The 20,409-nt window shown below is 41.1% G+C and overlaps 1 protein-coding gene across 1 annotated transcript in view; it reads right to left on the bottom strand.

The window, feature by feature from the left end:
• The window catches only part of PRKAR1B (protein kinase cAMP-dependent type I regulatory subunit beta), an 807,144-nt gene that overhangs the window by 664,522 nt on the left and 122,213 nt on the right, over positions 1-20,409 (bottom strand). The window contains exon 3 of the mRNA XM_053695126.1: positions 9,442-9,612. Coding sequence (XP_053551101.1) covers positions 9,442-9,612 — 171 coding nt within the window. The remainder of the gene's footprint in view (positions 1-9,441; positions 9,613-20,409) is intronic.

Genomic DNA, 20,409 nt, shown 5'->3' with positions numbered 1-20,409 from the left:
GGCTTCCATAGGTTTCAATGGGAGTCTTGTTCTCATGCCGTCAGACACGGCTGAGAACCTGGCGCAGCGAAGGGGTAAGTCACGTAGAGATGGGCAGCAAAGTGTAAATATATATGTATACAGTACCGTTTTTTTTTTCTCAAACACCCCAATAGCCATGCGGTAAATCCGGCTCCCATGGGCGCCAAGCCGGATTTACCGCACGGCTATTGGCTAAGAGGTGTAAACGTCACCTCATAGCCAAAAAAAAATTTAGCCGTGGGCTGCTGTAGGAGCTAAGAGCGGAGATCAATTGAATCAAATAATTCTACATGAAGTATCTTATACTTCATGAATAAAAGTGCCCTTTATTTGTTTCAATAGTAAATCCTAGCGTTTGTAAAACGCTAGGATTTACTTTCACTTTAAAACTGCTTTGTGTATTTTTTATTTTTATTTTTTAAAAAGATGCTACAATTTTTTTTAACAAAAAGGAACCTCACATTTTATTTTGGGGGCAATTGGGGGATATTTTAAAAATTAACCAGTGGTCTAACTTCTGGTTCATTTTTTTATTTTTTAAAATGATGCTACAATTTTTTTTAACAAAAAGGAACCTCACATTTTATTTTGGGGGCAATTGGGGGATATTTTAAAAATTAACCAGTGGTCTAACTTCTGGTTCATTTTTGGAACACTAATTGCTACCGCGACCTTGTAACTTGTAATGGCTGGTTATTTATTGTGTGCCCTTAAACGGGCAAATTTGTCGTTTACAGGCGTGTAATAAATTAGCGCTCCACCTGTAATCTGGCCCTTAATGTTTATAAACATCAGTTGTCTCAGATATCATTCTGAGAGGCTCATAAACATTCCCTTAGGGGGAATTTATGAAAATGAAAGAAGCTCAAAATAAGCAACAAGAATTACCTATGACTTCTTACTAAGATATCTCGTTGCCCAGCTTAGACAAACTAGAGTAAATCTTCAAGATGTTCTTAATAAAGAATATAAGAGGAAGGCAGTGTTCTCTCGCGGACCTATATAAATGGGCACAGCCAGCTGATTTCACTGACCACCCGTCTAAAATTTAAGACAATATTAAACTAAAATTAGCTAATTTTTTTTTTTTATGTTTGTTGCACAAATTACACAGGTCCCCAAAATAAAACTATTTTTTTACTTGCCAAGGACGTTTGAATGAATTTGGGATATTTTTGGAGCACTAACTCCAAAAATGACATCAGTGTTGTCAAATTGGCTCTAGTTTTTGAGATAATGGATACCCCTCAAATTATTACCCCAAAACGACCTGTGGCTGCTGACATATGCGGCAGGGTTTGGTCTATCTTTGTACTCTAACATTTTTTTTTATGTAATCTTTAATCTATAATCTTATCTTTAACATTGTTTTGTAAGTTTATCCATTGCATATAATTATTATATATTTAATTTACCTGTGGGATAGTAGGGCAAAGCAAAATCATCGGAAAAAAGTGACATGGCCTTCAAGGGAAGACAAGAGAGTAGGTGCAGCGAACTTAATTGGTTAAAGGAGAAAAAAATATTCTTCTACCATTCTATAACATGCTTGGACTGATGAAGCAATTTTTTAAAGGGACAGTAAATGATTCTAGCGTAAATTGCGATTGCGGTCACGCGATTGCACTCAACTTGTAATATGAGCGCAATCGCGAAAACCCGAGCGCAATCGTTTGCGCACCACTTGTAATCTAGCCCTAAATGTTTTGGATTATTTATGTTTTTCAATGGGGTCATACATCAGAGCCAATCTAGAAAAAACTATACCATATTCGGAATCAGCGACACAAATTTTCCCTAAACTCGATCTAATATAATTGGGAATAAAGTCAGTGTTGACCTGTGCTATCGTTAAATCAATGTATGCAATTGAGCACTTTGGATAGATTAAGTAGCATTTCTGAATAAAAAAATTTTTTATAATACAAATTATTAATCTACTCTCTCCTGGCTACTTCATAATGCCACCTGGCTGACAAAACTTTCTGTGGGGAATACTGGGAAGGTGTTATATACCAAGCAAACATGTTACAAACAGGCAAACAAGTCATGCAGTTATTAGCACAGCACTTAAAAAAACATCAACTGTGATCTTATATTCACTGTGTAAGGGATCAGCAGAGAAAAGATCACAAAATAGTAAAGTGATTATAACAGTGATCTTATATTCACTGTGTAAGGGATCAGCAGAGAAAAGATCACAAAATAGTAAAGTGATTATAACAGTGTAGACTTTTTTTTTAACTCTAAATTATATAATTAAAGGGCAGTTTATCCTCTCCTCTCCCTGAGATTCTCCATTCCTTGATAACATAATTGGTGATTATATTAAAGGGACATTCAACTCCAAAAATGTTATTGTTTAAACAGATAGCTAATCCCGTTCTTACCCATTCCTCAGTTGTGCACAGCCAACACGGTTATATTAATGCACTTTTTACCTCTGTGATTACCTTGTATCTTAGCCTTATTTATTATCTATTGACTTGCATTTCAGCCAATTAGTGCTGTGTTGTACACAGCTTCACGGGCGTGAGCACAATATTATCTATATGGCCCATATGAACTAGCAGTCTCCTGTTGTTAAAACCAAAAAAAAAAAAAGCATGTGATAACAGGCTGTCTGTATTGGCTTAGAAACAGGCAGAAATTTAGAGGTTTAAATGTTATAAAGTATATTAATATAACAACATTTGTTGTGCAAAGCTGGGGAATGTGTAGTAAAGACATTATCTATCTTTTTAAACAATAACAATTTTGGTGTTGACTGTTCCTTTTAAAGTAACAAACATTCCACAATTGTGACACAATTCTGTCAACATCATGAAGAAAATAAATATATCAGGTAAGCAGAAAAACATAATTTATGCTTACCAGATAAATTCCTTTCCTTCCTGGCAGGGGGAGTCCACAACTTAATTCCTTACCGTTGGGAAATACAACACCTGGCCACCAGGAGGAGGCAAAGACACCCCAGCCAAAGGCTTAAATATCCCTCCCACTTCCCCTATCCCCCAGTCATTCTACAGAGGGAACAAGGAAAAGTAGGAGAAACATCAGGGTATAAAGGTGCCAGAAGAAATAAAAAAGGGAGCCGCCCAACAAAAAATAAATTACGTGCAGGGTCGTGGACTCGCCCTGCCAGGAAGGAAAGGAATTTATCTGGTAAGCATAAATTATGTTTTCCTTCTATAAGGCAGGGAGAGTCCATGACTTAATTCCTTACTGTTGGGGAAATTATACCCAAGCTACAGAGGACACTGAATGCATAACGGGAGGGAACAAAAAAAAAGAGGCAGAGCCTATTCTGAGGGCACCACAGTCTGCAAAAACATTCTCCCGAAAGCTGCTTCAGCCTAGGCAAACACATCAAACTTGTAAAATTTAGAAAAAGTGTGTAAGGAGGACCAGGTAGCCGCCTTACAAATCTGATCCATAGAGGCTTTGTTCTTAAAAGCCCAGGAGGAAGCCACTGCTCTGAATGAGCCGTTATCCTCTCAGGAGGCTGTCGCCCAGCTGTCTTATAAGCTAAGCGGATGACACTCCTCAACCAGAAAGATAGGGAAGTCATAGTAGCCTTCTGCCCTTTACGCTTCCCCATATAGATGACAAACAAAGAGGAAGATTGTCTGAATTCCTTAGTAGCCTGAAGATAAAACTTCAAGGCACGAACCACATCTAGATTGTGAAGCAAGCGTTCCTTCGCTGAAGAATAATTAGGACACAAGGAAGGAATAACAATTACATGATTATTGTTACGATCCAACATCACCTTATGGAGGAACCCTAATTTAGTACGTAAAAACCGCCTTATCAGCATGACAAACAAGATAAGGGGAGTCACATCGCAAAGCAGAAATCTCAGAAACTCTGCATGCAGAGGCAAAAGCCAGCAAAAAAAGAACCTTCCAAGATAACAATTTAATGTCAACAGTATGCATAGGCTCAAAAGGAGCCTGCTGCAAAAAAGGACAAGAATTAGGCTCTAAGGCGGAGTCCCAGATCTAAACACAGGTCTGATCCTAGTCAGAGCCTTAACAAAAGGACTGCACATCCGGAAGCTAAGTCAATCTCTTGCGCAGTAACACCGACAGGGCCGATATCTGTCCCTTCAGGGAACTAGCAGATAGACCCTTCACCAGAACCTCCTGGAGAAAAGATAACATTCTGGCAATCTTAACCTTATGCCAGGAAAAGCCATGCTCTTCACACCAGTACAAGTAAGTCCTCCACACTTTATGGTAGATACGACGAGCTTACGAGCTTGAACCAGAGTGCCAATAACACTCTCAGAGAACCCTCACTTGGCTAAGACAAAGCGTTCAATCTCCACGCAGTCAGCCTCAGCAAATCTAGATTTTGATGAACGAAGGGACCCTGTATTAGCAGATTTCGGTGACAAGGTAACCTTCACTGAGGAGATGAGGACATCCCCACCAGATCCGCAAACGACGTCCTCCGCGGCCACAATGGAGCAATCAGAATCACTGATACTTGCTCCTGCTTGATGCGAGCAGCCACACAAGGGGGAAGCGGCAATGGAGGAAAAAGATATATGAGTCTGAACCTCCTGATAGGGCATCTATCAATTCCGCCTGAGGATCCCTTGACCCGTACCTGGGTAGCTTCGTATTGCGGCGGGATGCCATAAGATCTATCTCTGGTGTCCCCCATTCACTGCATATCTCTGCAAACACCTTGGGGTGGAGAGACCACTACCCTGGATGAAAAGATTGCCTGCTGAGGAAGTCCGCTTTCCAGTTGTTCACACCCGAAATGTGGATCGCTAACAGCGTACATCTGTGAGTCTCCACCCACTCTAGTATCTGAAATACTTCTCTCATCGCCAAGGAACTTCTCGTTTCCCCCCCTGATGGTTGATGTAGACGAACCCAGGAGGGGCCAAGCCTTCAAAGCATTAACGATTGCCTGGAGTTTCAATATATTGATTGGAATGGAGGACTCCTCCTGAGTCCTCCACAGTCCTTGTGCCTTCTTGGCACCACAAACGGCTCCCCAGCCGGAAAGACTTGCGTCTGTAGTCACAATCTTACAGGACAGTCTCAAGAAGCACGTGCCTTGGGACAGAGCCACAAAGAGAGAAAGTCTCTCGACCGGTTATCCAGCACAATCTGTTGAGACAGATCTAAATGGTCACCGTTCCATTGTCTCAGCATGCATAGTTGTACGGGTCCAAGATGGAATCTGGCAAAAAAAATGATGTCCATACAGGACACCATGAGTCCGATCACCTCCATACACTGAGCCACTGAGGGTCTCAAGGAGGCCTGGAGGGCAAGACATGCAGTAGTTAGCTTGCAATGTCTCTGATCTGTGAGGTATATTCTCATGGATATGGAATATACTCATGGATATGGAATCTATTATTGTCCCCAGGAAATTTACCCTTTTACTTGGAGTAGGAGAACTCTTTTCCAAGCTTAACTTCCATCCATGTGATCGAAGAAGACTGAGAAGTGACTCTGAATGTTCTTCCACTAGACGAAAAGATGGTGCCTGCACCAAGATAACATCCAGATAAGGCGCTACTGCAATACCTTGTGTTCTAGCAACGGCTAGAAGAGCTCCCAGAACCTTCGAAAATATCCTTGGAGCAGTAGCTAGGCCAAACAGAAGAGCTATGAACTGGAAGTGCTGGTCCAGAAAGGCAAACCTCAGGAACGGAAAATGTTCCATGTTTATCAGAACATGAAGGTATGCATCCTTCAGGTCTATGGTGGTCATAAACTGTCCTTCTTGAACCAGAGGAAGGATTAACCGTTTTGTCCTCATCTTGAAAAAGGGAACACTCAAAAACTTGTTTAGGCACTTTAAGTCCAGAATTGGACGAAAAGCATCCCTCCTTCTTTGGAACCACGAAAAGGTTTGAATAAAACCCCAAACCTCTTTCTGCTGTAGGTACCAAAATTTGTAGTAATGGATACAGCACCAAAGGGTGAGTGCTCGTGAAAACCAGGGGACAATGTGCCAAATCCCCAAACAGCAACTTGTGTAGAAAAGACGGTCCACAGCACTAAGTAAAATGTTCACTTTATTATGAGCAACAGGTTTACACGAAGTAAAAGTGACGTTTCGGAGTTACCTCCTTAATCATCAGGTATGATTAAGGAGGTAACTCCGAAACGTCACTTTTACTTCGTGTAAACCTGTTGCTCATAATAAAGTGAACATTTTACTTAGTGTTGTGGACTGTCTTTTCTGCTGTAGGTACCAGGACAATTACTCCAAGAGAGGAGAGATCCTGTACACAACCTAAGAAGGCAGCCCTCTTTTCTGGTCTTGTAGACAGACTGGAGAGTAGGAATCTGCCCACGGGCAGATGAAACTTCAATCCTATCCTGTATCCTTGAGATACAACCTCCAGGACCCAAGGACCTTGTATATCCTGGAACCAAGCGTCTGAAAAAAGAGACAGTCTGCCCCCACTCGATCCGATCCTGGATCGGGGGCCGCCCCTTCATGACAATTTGTTCTCTGCAGGCTTCTTAGTCTGTTTGAACTTTTTCCAGGACTGAGCCAGTTTCTAAGTACTCTTGGGCTGCTCAGACTTGGATGAGGATTACTGTTGTTGTGATTTGTCAGAACAAAAATTAGACAATTGCCGTCCCTTAGGCCTATTTTTCTTATCCTGCGGTAGGAACGGCACTTTTCCCTCCGGTAACCGTAGAAATAATGGAGTCCAGCCCTGGACCAAATAAAATCTTCCCCTTGAAAGGAAGAGAAAGGAGTCTGGATTTAGAAGTCATATCCGCAAACCAAGACTTTAACCAGAGAGCCCGGTGGGCTAGGACCACAAAGCCAGAAGCCTTTGCATTTAGGCAAATAATCTGCATATTTGCATCACAGATGAAGGAGTTAGCAATACTCAGAGCCTTAATTCTCTCCTAAATATCCTCAAGGGGAGTCTCCACCTCAATGAGCTCTGACAGTGTGTCGCACCAGTAGGTAGCTGCTCCAGCAACCACGGCTACAGCTGCCACCGGTTGAAATAGAAACCCTGTATGTTGAAACATCTTCCTCAGAAAGGTTTCCATTTTCTTATCCATAGGCTCTCCAGAGGGATAGTAGTATGCAGTGTAGAAATAATGCCATCCACCTTAGGGATGGAACCCCACAAATCTAATTGAGAGTCAGAGACCGGGAATCATTTTTTAAAAGTAGACGAGGGGGAAAAAGAAGTTCCTATTCTTTCCCATTCGATACTAATAATATTCACCATCTTAGCTAGCACAGGAAAAGTCAGAGGGACCATCCTGTCTTCATAAATCCAGTCTTTTTTATCGATCTTTGGTTCCTCAGGGTGTGTAGCCTCTGGAACCACTAGCGTAGACAGAACCTCCTTTAATAAAAAACTCAGATGCTCAATTTTAAATCTATAGGAAGGTTCCTCTACTGAAGTAGGTTTAGACAACAAAAAAGAGCAGAAGCGCCACATGGCCCAGTATTGTTTGATGCAATGAAGATATAACATGTGGTAGATACACTCACATTTGGTATAGCACCCCTAGTGGTGCAGAAGGAGCATTATGGGATCAATAGCAGTCACCCAGAAGACTGGCCTCCGGTGAATATTCAATAATCTGTAGAGGATAATACAGAACACAGAGGTGCCTATATGGCCTAGTATTGTTTATACAGGCGAGGTATATAATGGTATAAAATACACTCACATTTAGTAGAGCACCTCCCTTGGTGCAGTCAAGGCAAGCTGGGATTAATACAGTCACCCAGTAGACTAGTGTCCGGTAGTCAGAAACTCCCAGTGATCCAAAAGATAGGGTGTGGATAAGAATGATAATAGTAGTCCGGCAGCAGTATATATAAGTATATATAAAAACGTACTTTATTAAAATGTTAAAAATACTAGCAACGCATTTCTCAGCCAAGCAGTGGCTGTTTCATCAGGCTTAATAGAAACTGAAGTCTCCAATTCAGAAAGTTCACCCTCTAAAGCTACAGAGGTTAACTCATCCTCGGATAGCTGGGACATAGTAGCTAAATCCAACAAATATTTAGATGACTCTAGGTCAGGAGAAATATGTTTAACCTTTCTCTTACGTTTGCTAGAGCGAGGTAAGGCACTCAGGGCCACAGACACCACCGATTGTAACTGCGCAGTAAAGTCAGCCGGAAAAAGGCCCCCCTCCAGATGGAGGATTAGTTGGAGCTGCTGGGAACTGCATGTGGAGCGGGTAGTGTAGAAAGGGTAGTAATCTCTCCGGACACAGATTCCTGAGAGGTAGATGGCTCACTGGGCTAATAGCGCTATGAGTATTAGCAGGCTTGTGTTCCTTGTTAGACTTTAGAACAGTGCTTAGGCAAATGGAACACAATAGAGCAGGTGGGCCAACCAAGGCCTCCTCACAATATAAACAGGAATTATTCATCAGTACAGAAGGAGCGGAACCTTCTAATGTAGTATCAAAGTCCTCCATAGCCAAGATATTTTCACAGAAGGACAGGCAAAAAGTAAACGCTTTTATTAAAAAAACTGCACCTTTATAATCCCAATGGCTAGGGCACTCACTACCTCCTAGACCCAGACAGCTACCAGTCCGCAGCAGGATCGTAGGAAAATGACTGTACCCGTACAAGACTTCCCCTGCTATGAAAAAGGCGCTAAGCTATTATGAGCTGCACTCAACACTCAAAAGGAAAGTGAAACCTGTTTGTTCCAAGCCAAAAGCACACAGTCTATGAGCCCAAAAACTCTCACATTAAAGCAGTTATAAAAAATGCCTAGCTGTTTAAATAATCTCCTTGAAGGAGATATTAACCATTGATTAGGATCAATGGTTAATATCTCCTTCAGGGAGATTATTTAATTTGATAGGTCAAGGCATAAAGGAGCCACACTGTGACCGTGTATAGAGTGTATATATAAAACGGTCATACCCTCCATGCTGTGGGACAGGCACAACCTCTCAAGTGTGACAGTCTTGCAGCGACACTTGTGACATGGACTTGAATGTGTAACAGCAAGCAGTGAAACTAGTAAACCCTGATTGGTGAGGAGCTGTTAGGCGACAGTCTGGATGGGTTCGCAGAAAAACTTTCCCTGCATCTCCAGACTTTAACTTTCATCAATATGCTTACTGAGAGGTTGACATGATTACTTAAAACAGTCCTTTCTTGAAGGGAACATACCCATTACAGGACTACCCAAATCTTCTGACATTTCTCTGCCACCTCCTATAGTGACAAAAGTCAAAGAATGATTGGCGATAGGGAAGGGATATTTAAGCCTTTAGCTGGGGTGTCTTTGCCTCCTCCTGGTGGCCATGTGTTGTATTTCCCAACAGTAAGGAATGAAGTTGTGGACTCTCCCTGCCTTATGGAAGGAAACATAATTGCTTCAGAGTTATAATACAATGTAATGGGATACAATAGCTAGATTACCTTTCTAACATATGAGACTGCATCTTCCTCAGTATAAACCTCGGCACTGACTCCTCCTCTTCTGCGCCGTGCCTTTACCACTGGGTTAGGGGGTGGAGGGGAGATCTCATCATCGTGAGAGTCTGACTGGGAGTTTGACTTCTGCTGAGCCAAGATCTGTTTGCATTCTTCCTGTAAACAAACACAAAACACATTCAATTTAAAAACGTCTGGAGAGTTTAGCTACAGATCCATAGAATAAGAAAGAGAATGAGTGGTAAGATTTCTGGGGAGTAAGAAAGAGAATTAGACAGAAAAGGAAATGACACATAAACTGACACAGTCAATAAACTAAGCTTAAAGGGACACACATGACATGCTTTAATTCATTGAAAGCATTTCATTGTTGCATTACACATCCCAGATATCTATGTATTTAACGCCTGCAAAAGGGTTAAACTAAAAGATTTCACTTCTGAGCAGGATACAACTGGCCAGCCAATTAAAAGTAGCAGTGGCACAAACCTGGCATCCCCAGTTATGCCCTGCCCAAGAGCCGAACGGCTTATAGCTCCTGAACATAACTTTACCTATGTGTTTACCAATTTGGGCTCCATTTATCATTGCTATTTTAGTTATATTTCTTATAGTTCTCATTAATTCAACTAGTTACAAATGTATCATTTATTTTCTCCTATAATATAGAGCAGTGTTTTTCAACCAGTGTGCCGTGGCACACTAGTGTGCCGTGAGAGATCCTCAGGTGTGCCACGGCAGACTGACAACAGTGTGACATATTTTTTAAACTTTGCTTGTTTTTTACTCCCAGTGCAGGGGTAGTTTGTAGGAGGCATGGCATAACAGCACAATACATACAGTATGTGTGTGTTTGTGTGTATGTGTATATATATATATGCTGTATTAGGCTACAATGTGTGATTTTTTTAAATTTTGGGATGGTGGTGTGCCACAGGATTTTTTAATGTAAAAAAGTGTGCCACAGCAAAAAAAAGGTTAAAAATCACTGATATAGAGGACTGAAACTTCTCCTGCAAGTGCCTGCATTAAAGTTCACCATAGCTACTGTGGAGAACAGCTCTACAAATATATTCTCTACCATTTGTAGAAACAATGTTACCAACAAATGGGCTCTACAAGGTGCATAAATAACATATAACAAAGTGCAATAATAATGTTTATTGGAGTACAAAAAACAAACCCTTTTTTTGATACATTTGAGCGCACAGATGCGCTTCGCTAAACGAGAGCTGAGGAGAACATAGGAGAATCACACAGACAATTATGCTTGTGTTTGATAAATCGAGCCCTTTAAACTCATAGCTCAGTCAAGCTACATCCCGTGCTCTAATGAATAGTACATACACATTGCACTGCTGCCATGGATGCTAATTGGTAAACAAGTGCATTCAGATTCTTTGTTAGGATCTGAATGCGGAAGAAGACGGCCACTTGTGGCATTCGGATCTTTTCAGAGACGGATTTATTCTTGTGAATTTGCACAGATATTAGTGTTTTAGAATATATGGGTTAGGGGGGGCATATTACAGGTATATCATGTATATTTATATAGTAAGGATTAAATGTTTAAATTATCACAAAAAATACCTGATGTAGTATCCTGGTTAAGAAAGACCTGTAACAACTAGTTAAACTAATTGTAATAAGAGGATACAATCCAGTTTAGAAAAGAAAACCAGTACTACAATTGTACACTACTAATTAGCTCTGCTGAGGTAATACTGTATAAAATTAAAAAAGGTGTTCCAAATCATTCATACAATTAAACTTTATTTATCAACATCGGAACTCACACACATACAGTAACAAGGCTGTAAAATTAAAAACACTTAAACTCTGTTGAATGCGCCATCGCAATGCTAGTATTGAGAAATCAGAAATATTCAACAGTCCACAGTCCAAAGTATTATAAATAGACTAAGCCCTTACAATCCGAGGGATAGTTAATATTACTTTTACACTATTGAGGACCAGTGGCTGTGAAATATACTATTAAATTAATTTTGCATAGTTTTAAACAACAAGAGCAAGCTAGTTAAAATATGAACAGGAGAGACTGAGCTGCCCCTGTCGGACCCCTGACGCGCGTTTCACGAACGCTTCCTCAGAGGGGGTGCGGGCCGCTGCTACTCAGCGTGATATATACTGACTATTTGCACACCTTCTATAGATTATTGGTCTAAGTGGTAGGCGTTGCCCGCCTATGATAGGATGGATCGAATATCAATCAATGCATATAGTATCCACACGTTACAGGCTAAGCGTAATAAAGTGGGTGTAGCACCTGTGAGTCTTAAGCTTGACCCACCTACTGTGTCTCATTGGTCATAATAAGAGGAGGTATCCGACGTCAGTCAGGAACCTCCCGGCTGACATATCTCTTAATAATCGTCATAGAGTGGGTGTATTCTTTCTGATGAGTCATCCTAATTATGAGCCAATCTGTGGCTCTAAAGTTGTAGAATAACTAGGTGTGTGATAATAGAGGACAATCATTGGCAGATCATAGAACATGTAAACAAACTGGCGATCTCAATATACCTGTCGGACCCCTGACGCGCGTTTCATGAACGCTTCCTCAGAGGGGGTGCGGGCCGCTGCTACTCAGCGTGATATATACCGACTATTTGCCCACCTTCTACAGATCATTGGTTTAAGTGGAAGGCGTTGCCCGCCTATGATAGGATAGAATACTCCTTAATATTACTGTTGTCAAATCTCCATATCAACGATCGTAATCTGTCATATTGACATAAATCGTAAGTGACTCATACTACAGGTTTATAAAACATAAGATTCATCTAAATATCATTTTCCCTACAGATTTATTGATAACATACAAAAACATAAGGAATGCTTTATAAATCTGAATATTAATGCATCTATAATTTGTATATTGAGATCGCCAGTTTGTTTACATGTTCTATGATCTGCCAATGATTGTCCTCTATTATCACACACCTAGTTATTCTACAACTTTAGAGCCATGGATTGGCTCATAATTAGGATGACTCATCAGAAAGAATACACCCACTCTATGATGATTATTAAGAGATACGTCAGCCGGGAGGTTCCTGACTGACGTCGGATACCTCCTCTTATTATGACCAATGAGACACAGTAGGTGGGTCAAGCTTAAGACTCACAGGTGCTACACCCACTTTATTACGCTTAGCCTGTAACGTGTGGATACTATATGCATTGATTGACATTAGATCCATCCTATCATAGGCGGGCAACGCCTACCACTTAGACCAATAATCTGTAGGTGGGCAAATAGTTGGTATATATCACGCTGAGTAGCAGCGGCCCGCACCCCCTCTGAGGAAGCGTTCGTGAAACGCGCGTCAGGGGTCTGACAGGGGCAGCTTAGTCTCTCCTGTTCATATTTTAACTAGCTTGCTCTTGTTGTTTAAAACTATGCAAAATTAATTTAATAGTATATTTCACAGCCACTGGTCCTCAATAGTGTAAAAGTAATATTAACTAGCCCTTGGATTGTAAGGGCTTAGTCTATTTATAATACTTTAGACTGTGGACTGTTGAATATTTCTGATTTCTCAATACTAGCATTGCAATGGCGCATTCAACAGAGTTTACGTGTTTTTAATTTTACAGCTTTGTTACTGTATGTGTGAGTTCCGATGTTGATAAATAAAGTTTAATTGTATGAATGATATGGAACACCTTTTTTAATTTTATACAGTATTACCTCAGCAGAGCTAAATAGTAGTGTACAATTGGTAAATAGTCTCAATGCACTATTCACTGAGCATATCACGTGCATGCACTGGCCTCATGCACCTCACAACAGTATACTGGCCTCTACAACCATGACCTTGTAAAACAGATTATTGGGTGCAGATTTACAGTTGAAATTGTCTTTGTAAGTCCAAATGAAATAGACATTAAATTTATAAAATAGCTGCATAATGATAGTTAATTTTTGTTATTACCATCCATATAAAATGCATCTGGAGATCAGCTAATACTAATTTTATATTTTAGCAGTTTATTAAATGCACTTTACAGCTGTAGGTTAGTAAAAAAATAGTCTATCATTATAGAGCATATTTTAGAGCACATTTACCTTAATGTCCCTAAAATTAAGATTTCTAAAACACCTTGTGCAACAAAAAAACAACCCATTTAAAATGAGTTCTTAGAAAAAGAAATCAATGTCAGTTTAAACATTTCATTAAACACCAACATTTTTAGTATGCAGGGAACATTTGAATATGCTAAAAATATGTTTTGTACAAAAAAAAAATTAAAGCAGTTTAGATAAATGTTAAAAATAACAGGAAATGCATTTTTGCACAAAACTCCTCTAAATCAATCATACAGAATATTACTGGCTAATACTATTCCACAGTCCTATTGGTGAACAACGACAAACCCATAAAAACATGAATAAATGTAATACACATAAAAATGTTCTGTTTTTAATGTAAGCATTACATAACCTTAAAGTGATGTAAAACTTGACATATTTTAAAATCAGGTCCAGAATCTAAGCAATATTTTACAAGGACTTTAATTGTTCACTTCTAATGAAGATGCGCTGTAACTTACTTTTTGATCTAGCCGTACCATTATAATACCCCACGTTTCAGCCAAACACTTCAAAACTAATATTTTTGTGAGATAACAGTTTGAATTATTCTCCAATCGGCGCTCCAGCTACAAATAAAGTGCCGTACGGCTAGAGCGCAGAATGGAGAACAGTTCAAAGCATTAGCTCACTGAAAGAAAAAAAATTTGAAGTGGGCGGCCAGAGTACGGGGTAATAGAATGTAAATGCTAGATTAAAAAAAGTTACAGCGCATCTTCATTCAGCGCATGTGTGATAAACACATGGTTAAAGTCAGCTCATGTTTAAAGTAGAAATGCACTACTGGAAGCTAGCGGGACACAGTGTGAGCCAATGACAAGAGAGAGATGTGTGTAGCTTCCAATAAAACAAAATAGAACACCAGGCTTATACAGTACATTTTGGAGAAATATTGATCTATAGCTGAGCCCTAGTTCCAAGAGAGTTATCATTTTACCCACTAACTCCCAACATACAACAAATCCAGCAAGTAGAGAAATACAGCACAATGTGTCCACTTCTCGTATGAGTCAGTGAAAATCCATGATATATGATTACACACTGCTTTTAACTAACTGTCATTCATATGGAAGGAGCAAAATATGACAAAATACTAAACCCAAGTTTTTTTATTTCCTGATTCAGATAGAGCATGCAATTTTAAGCAACTTTCTAATTTACTCATATTATCAATTTTTCTTTGTTCTTTTGCTATCTTTATTTAAAAAGCAGAAATGTAAAGCTTACGAGTTGGCCCCTTTAAGTTCAGCACCCTGGATAGCGCTTGCTTGTTGATGGCTACAGTTAAGCCACCAATAAGCAAGCATAACCCAGGTTCTCTACAAAATACGGGCCGTCTCTAAAGCTTTAAATTCCTGCTTTTTAAATAAAAATAGCAAGACAACAAAGAAAAATTAATAATAGGAGTAATTAGAAAGTTGCTTAAATTGCATGCTCTATCTGAATCAGGAAAGAAAAAAATGTGGGTGTAGTATCCCTTTAAATTCATTTGAGAATTACCTGGTACTAATAAAACTATAACAGATAGGCAGCAGATAGATAAAGAACTATAGATAGATAGATAGATAGAAAGATATAAATAAAGATAGATAGATATATAAAAACATAATTTATGCTTACCTGATACATTTATTTCTCTTGTAGTGTATCCAGTCCACGGATCATCCATTACTTGTGGGATATTCTCCTTCCCAACAGGAAGTTGCAAGAGGATCACCCACAGCAGAGCTGCTATATAGCTCCTCCCCTCACTGCCATATCCAGTCATTCGACCGAAACAAGCCGAGAAAGGAGAAAACCATAGGGTGCAGTGGTGACTGTAGTTTTAATAAATTTTAGACCTGCCTTAAAAGGACAGGGCGGGCCGTGGACTGGATACACTACAAGATAAATAAATTTATCAGGTAAGCATAAATTATGTTTTCTCTTGTTAAGTGTATCCAGTCCACGGATCATCCATTACTTGTGGGATACCAATACCAAAGCTAAAGAACACGGATGATGGGAGGGACAAGGCAGGATTAAACGGAAGGAACCACTGCCTGAAGAACTTTCTCCCAAAAACAGCCTCCGAAGAAGCAAAAGTATCAAATTTGTAAAATTTTGAAAAGGTGTGAAGCGAAGTCGCAGCCTTGCAAATCTGTTCAACAGAGGCCTCATTTTTAAAGGCCCAGGTGGAAGCCACAGATCTAGTAGAATGAGCTGTAATCCTTTCAGGGGGCTGCTGTCCAGCAGTCTCATAGGCAAGGCGTATTATGCTCCGAAGCCAAAAGGAAAGAGAGGTTGCTGAAGCTTTTTGACCTCTCCTCTATCCAGAGTAAACGACAAACAGGGAAGATGTTTGACGAAAATCTTTAGTAGCTTGTAAGTAAAACTTCAAGGCACGGACTACGTCCAGATTATGTAAAAGACGTTCCTTCTTTGAAGAAGGATTAGGACACAATGATGGAACAACAATCTCTTGATTGATATTCTTGTTAGAAACCACCTTAGGTAAAAACCCAGGTTTGGTACGCAGAACTACCTTATCTGCATGAAAAATCAGATAAGGAGAATCACATTGTAAGGCATATAGCTCAGAGCCGAGGAAATAGCCATCAAAAACAGAACTTTCCAAGATAAAAAAGTTTAATATCAATGGAATGAAGGGGTTCAAACGGAACTCCTTGAAGAACTTTAAGAACCAAGTTTAAGCTCCACGGGGGAGCAACAGGTTTAAACACAGGCTTAATTCTAATCAAAGCCTGACAAAATGCCTGGACGTCTGGAACCTCTGCCAGACGCTTGTGCAAAAGAATAGACAGAGCAGAAATCTGTCCTTTTAAGGAACTAGCTGATAATCCTTTGTCCAAACCCTCTTGGAGAAAGGACAATATCCTAGGAATCCTAACCTTACTCCATGAGTAATTCTTGGATTCACACCAATAAAGATATTTACGCCATATCTTGTGGTAGATTTTCCTGGTGAAAGGCTTTCGTGCCTGTATTAAGGTATCAATGACTGACTCGGAGAAGCCACGCTTTGATAGAATCAAGCGTTCAATCTCCATGCAGTCAGTCTCAGAGAAATTAGATTTGGATGATTGAAAGGACCTTGTATTAGAAGGTCCTGTCTCAGAGGCAGAGTCCATGGTGGAAAGGATGACATGTCCACTAGATCTGCATACCAGGTCCTGCATGGCCACGCAGGCGCTATCAGAATCACAGATGCTCTCTCCTGTTTGATTTTGGCAATCAGTCGAGAGAGCAGAGGAAACGGTGGAAACACATAAGCCAGGTTGAAGAACCAAGGCGCTGCTAGAGCATCTATCAGCGTCGCTTCTGGGTCCCTGGACATGGATCCGTAACAAGGAAGCTTGGCGTTCTGGCGAGATGCCATTAGATCCAATTCTGGTTTGCCCCAACGATGAACCAGTTGAGCAAACACCTCCGGATGGAGTTCCCACTCCCCCGGATGAAAAGTCTGACGACTTAGAAAATCCGCCTCCCAGTTCTCTACGCCTGGGATGTGGATCGCTGACAGGTGGCAAGAGTGAGACTCTGCCCAGCGAATTATCTTTGAGACTTCTAACATCGCTAGGGAACTCCTGGTTCCCCCTTGATGGTTGATGTAAGCCACAGTCGTGATATTGTCCGACTGAAATCTGATGAACCTCAGGGTTGCTAACTGAGGCCAAGCTAGAAGAGCATTGAATATTGCTCTCAACCCCAGAATATTTATTGGGAGGAGTTTCTCCTCCTGAGTCCACGATCCCTGAGCCTTCAGGGAGTTCCAGACTGCACCCCAACCTAGAAGGCTGGCATCTGTTGTTACAATCGTCCAATCTGGCCTGCGAAAAGACATACCCTTGGACAGATGGACCCGAGATAGCCACCAGAGAAGAGAATCTCTGGTCTCTTGATCCAGATTTAGTAGAGGGGACAAATCTGAGTAATCCCCATTCCACTGACTTAGCATGCATAATTGCAGCGGTCTGAGATGCAGGCGCGCAAATGGCACTATGTCCATTGCCGCTACCATTAAGCCGATTACCTCCATGCACTGAGCCACTGACGGGCGTGGAATGGAATGAAGGACACGGCAAGCATTTAGAAGTTTTGATAACCTGGACTCCGTCAGGTAAATTTTCATCTCTACAGAATCTATAAGAGTCCCTAGGAAGGAGACTCTTGTGAGTGGGGATAGAGAACTCTTTTCCACGTTCACTTTCCACCCATGCGACCTCAGAAATGCCAGAATTATCTCTGTATGAGACTTGGCAATTTGAAAGCTTGACGCCTGTATCAGGATGTCGTCTAGATAAGGAGCCACCGCTATGCCCCGCGGTCTTAGAACCGCCAGAAGTGAGCCCAGAACCTTTGTAAAAATTCTCGGTGCTGTAGCCAACCCGAAGGGAAGAGCTACAAATTGGTAATGCCTGTCTAGAAAGGCAAACCTTAGGAACTGATGATGATCTTTGTGAATCGCTATGTGAAGGTAGGCACCCTTTAAGTCCACTGTGGTCATGTACTGACCCTCTTGGATCATGGGTAGGATGGTCCGAATAGTTTCCATTTTGAATGATGGAACTCTGAGGAATTTGTTTAAGATCTTTAGATCCAAAATTGGTCTGAAGGTTCCCTCTTTCTTGGGAACCACAAACAGATTTGAATAAAACCCCTGTCCTTGTTCCGTCCGCGGAACTGGATGGATCACTCCCATTACTAGGAGGTCTTGCACACAGCTTAGGAATGCCTCTTTCTTTATCTGGTTTGCTGATAACCTTGAAAGATGAAATCTCCCTTGTGGAGGAGAAGCTTTGAAGTCCAGAAGATATCCCTGAGATATGATCTCCAATGCCCAGGGATCCTGAACATCTCTTGCCCACGCCTGGGCGAAGAGAGAAAGTCTGCCCCCCACTAGATCCGTTTCCGGATAGGGGACCGTTCCTTCATACTGTCTTGGGGGCAGCAGCAGGCTTTCTGGCCTGCTTGCCCTTGTTCCAGGACTGGTTAGGTTTCCAGGCCTGTCTGGAATGAGCAACAGTTCACTCTTGTTTTGAAGCGGAGGAAGTTGATGCTGCTCCTGCCTTGAAATTTCGAAAGGCACGAAAATTAGACTGTTTGGCCTTTGATTTGGCCCTGTCCTGAGGAAGGGTATGACCCTTACCTCCAGTAATGTCAGCAATAATTTCCTTCAAGCCAGGCCCGAATAAGGTCTGCCCCTTGAAAGGAATGTTGAGTAATTTAGAATTTGAAGTCACGTCAGCTGACCAGGATTTAAGCCATAACGCCCTATGCGCCTGGATGGCGAATCCGGAATTCTTAGCCGTTAGTTTAGTCAAATGAACAATGGCATCAGAAACAAATGAGTTAGCTAGCTTAAGCGTTCTAAGCTTGTCAATAATTTCAGTCAATGGAGCTGTATGGATGGCCTCTTCCAGGGCCTCAAACCAGAATGCCGCCGCAGCAGTGACAGGCGCAATGCATGCAAGGGGCTGTAAAATAAAACCTTGTTGAATAAACATTTTCTTAAGATAACCCTCCAATTTTTTATCCATTGGATCTGAAAAAGCACAACTATCCTCAACCGGGATAGTGGTACGCTTTTCTAAAGTAGAAACTGCTCCCTCCACCTTAGGGACCGTCTGCCATAAGTCCCGTGTAGTGGCGTCTATTGGAAACATTTTTCTAAAAATAGGAGGTGGGGAAAAGGCACACCCAGTCTATCCCACTCCTTGCTAATAATTTCTGTAAGCCTTTTAGGTATAGGAAAAACATCAGTACACACCGGCACCGCATAGTATTTATCCAGCCTACACAATTTCTCTGGTACTGCAACTGTGTTACAGTCATTCAGAGCAGCTAATACTTCCCCAAGCAATACACAGAGGTTCTCAAGCTTAAATTTAAAATTAGAAATCTCTGAATCAGGTTTCCCCGAGTCAGAGATGTCACCCACAGACTGAAGCTCTCCGTCCTCATGTTCTGCATATTGTGATGCAGTATCAGACATGGCTCTTACAGCATCTGCGCGCTCTGTATCTCTTCTAACCCCAGAGCTATCGCGCTTGCCTCTTAATTCAGGCAATCTGGATAATACCTCTGACAGGGTATTATTCATGATTGCAGCCATGTCCTGCAAGGTAATCGCTATGGGCGTCCCTGATGTAATTGGCGCCATACTAGCGTGCGTCCCCTGAGCGGGAGGCGAAGGGTCTGACACGTGGGGAGAGTTAGTCGGCATAACTTCCCCCTCGATAGAACCCTCTGGTGACAATTCTTTTATAGATAAAGACTGATCTTTACTGTTTAAGGTGAAATCAATACATTTAGTACACATTCTCCTATGGGGCTCCACCATGGCTTTCAAACATAATGAACAAGTTTCCTCTGTGTCATACATGTTTATACAGACTAGCAATGAGACTAGCAAGCTTGGAAAACACTTTAAAACAAGTTTACAAGCAATATAAAAACGTTACTGTGCCTTTAAGAAACACAAATTTTGTCAAAATTTGAAATAACAGTGAAAAAAGGCAGTTACACTAACAACATTTTTACAGTGTATGTAATAAGTTAGCAGAGCATTGCACCCACTTGCAAATGGATGATTAACCCCTTAATACCAAAAACGGAATAATAAATGACAAAAACGTTTTTCAAACAGTCACAACAACTGCCACAGCTTCACTGTGGCTTTTTACCTCCCTCAAAAACGACCTTGAAGCCCTTTGAGCCCTCCAGAGATGTCCTGGAACATGCAGGAAGAAGCTGGATGTCTGTGTCTGTAATTTTTTCTGCGCAAAAAAGCGCTAAAATAGGCCCCTCCCACTCATATTACAACAGTGGAAAGC

Source organism: Bombina bombina, chromosome 11, assembly GCF_027579735.1.
Source record: "Bombina bombina isolate aBomBom1 chromosome 11, aBomBom1.pri, whole genome shotgun sequence".
Classification (NCBI taxonomy): domain Eukaryota; kingdom Metazoa; phylum Chordata; class Amphibia; order Anura; family Bombinatoridae; genus Bombina; species Bombina bombina.
This window is presented reverse-complemented; position numbering and strand designations above follow the sequence as displayed.